At 49.4% G+C, this 1,056-nt stretch overlaps 1 protein-coding gene across 1 annotated transcript; it reads left to right on the plus strand.

Moving 5' to 3' along the window:
- Positions 1-4: 4 nt before the first annotated feature.
- Positions 5-711, plus strand: UREG_01052 (uncharacterized protein; the record flags this gene model as incomplete). Its single annotated transcript, XM_002541490.1, has 2 exons — positions 5-666; positions 702-711. 2 exons carry the CDS (start codon positions 5-7, stop codon positions 709-711), a joined length of 672 nt encoding a protein of 223 aa, XP_002541536.1.
- Between the last annotated feature and the right edge of the window lie 345 nt (positions 712-1,056).

Raw genomic sequence — 1,056 nt, forward strand, 5'->3', positions numbered from 1 at the left:
TTCAATGCTGACATCGGAATCGGATGAGGTTGATGATCATTCACGGGACGAAGAGCGAAGTTACAGAGCCATTATTGGGTTTACTACTGAGGGGGACATAATTGAACCGGACTTCCCGTTGGCCGTTGCTGATGACCAGGAGAATGCCGATGAAGAAGATGACGATGAGCCTGACGAAGGGGAAGAAGACGGAGATGAAGATGAAGACATGGACGATGCTGCTAGTCTGTTACTTGCCACAAGAGATGATTCGGACGTGGAAATGAATACTGAAGATGATTTGGAGGCAGGCGAGGCCACTTTGGCTGGATATCCACGCCCCCCACCGCCTCCAGCTCGAACCCGCGAGGAAGAACGGGTAGCGGCAGAAATGGCCGCTATTTTGATCAACCCAAGTGCCTACGAAGGCTGGCCTGAGGCGAGTCTTCCCATTGGGAGAGGTGAAGCTGCGGGAGAAGATGAAAATGAAGAACCCGAAGGGAGCCGGGCACAAGGAGAGAACCATGATGCTTCCAACTCGAGCGTTGTCAAGATTCCTAAGACTCCCGGATTCCGAATGAGAAAGTTGTCAAAAGCACTGCCGTATTGGGAAATCAAGCCTGCACGTTATCACAGCCACCCTATTCACCCCTATGAGGATATTCGAAAGAGAAAAAGACTCGATTGGTTAATATTATACGATTTACGACTATGGAAGAAAGCTCGCATTGATGCTAGGGAGTTGTGCCTGGGGACAGTTGTCAATATCCCTGACTTCAAGCGGATCCTCGGGCTTCGATTTGCTTCGCTATATACGGCATTGGCCCAGCTGTATTTGATAGCAGATCGAGAACCAGATCACTCCATCATAAATTTGTCATTGCAGCTTCTTACCACTCCGTCAATCACCGAGGAGATCGTCGAACGTTCAAATTTCTTTACCAACATCATGGCGATTCTGTACACCTTCCTCACTACACGGCAAGTCGGGGAAGCCCGGAATGTGAACCCAGCGGTAACGCTTGCAATGGATTCCGGATCAATCACCAACCGACGATTGTATCACTTCTTTTCGAT

This window comes from Uncinocarpus reesii, genomic scaffold (genome assembly GCF_000003515.1).
Source record: "Uncinocarpus reesii 1704 scaffold_1 genomic scaffold, whole genome shotgun sequence".
NCBI classification, from domain to species: Eukaryota; Fungi; Ascomycota; class Eurotiomycetes; order Onygenales; family Onygenaceae; genus Uncinocarpus; species Uncinocarpus reesii.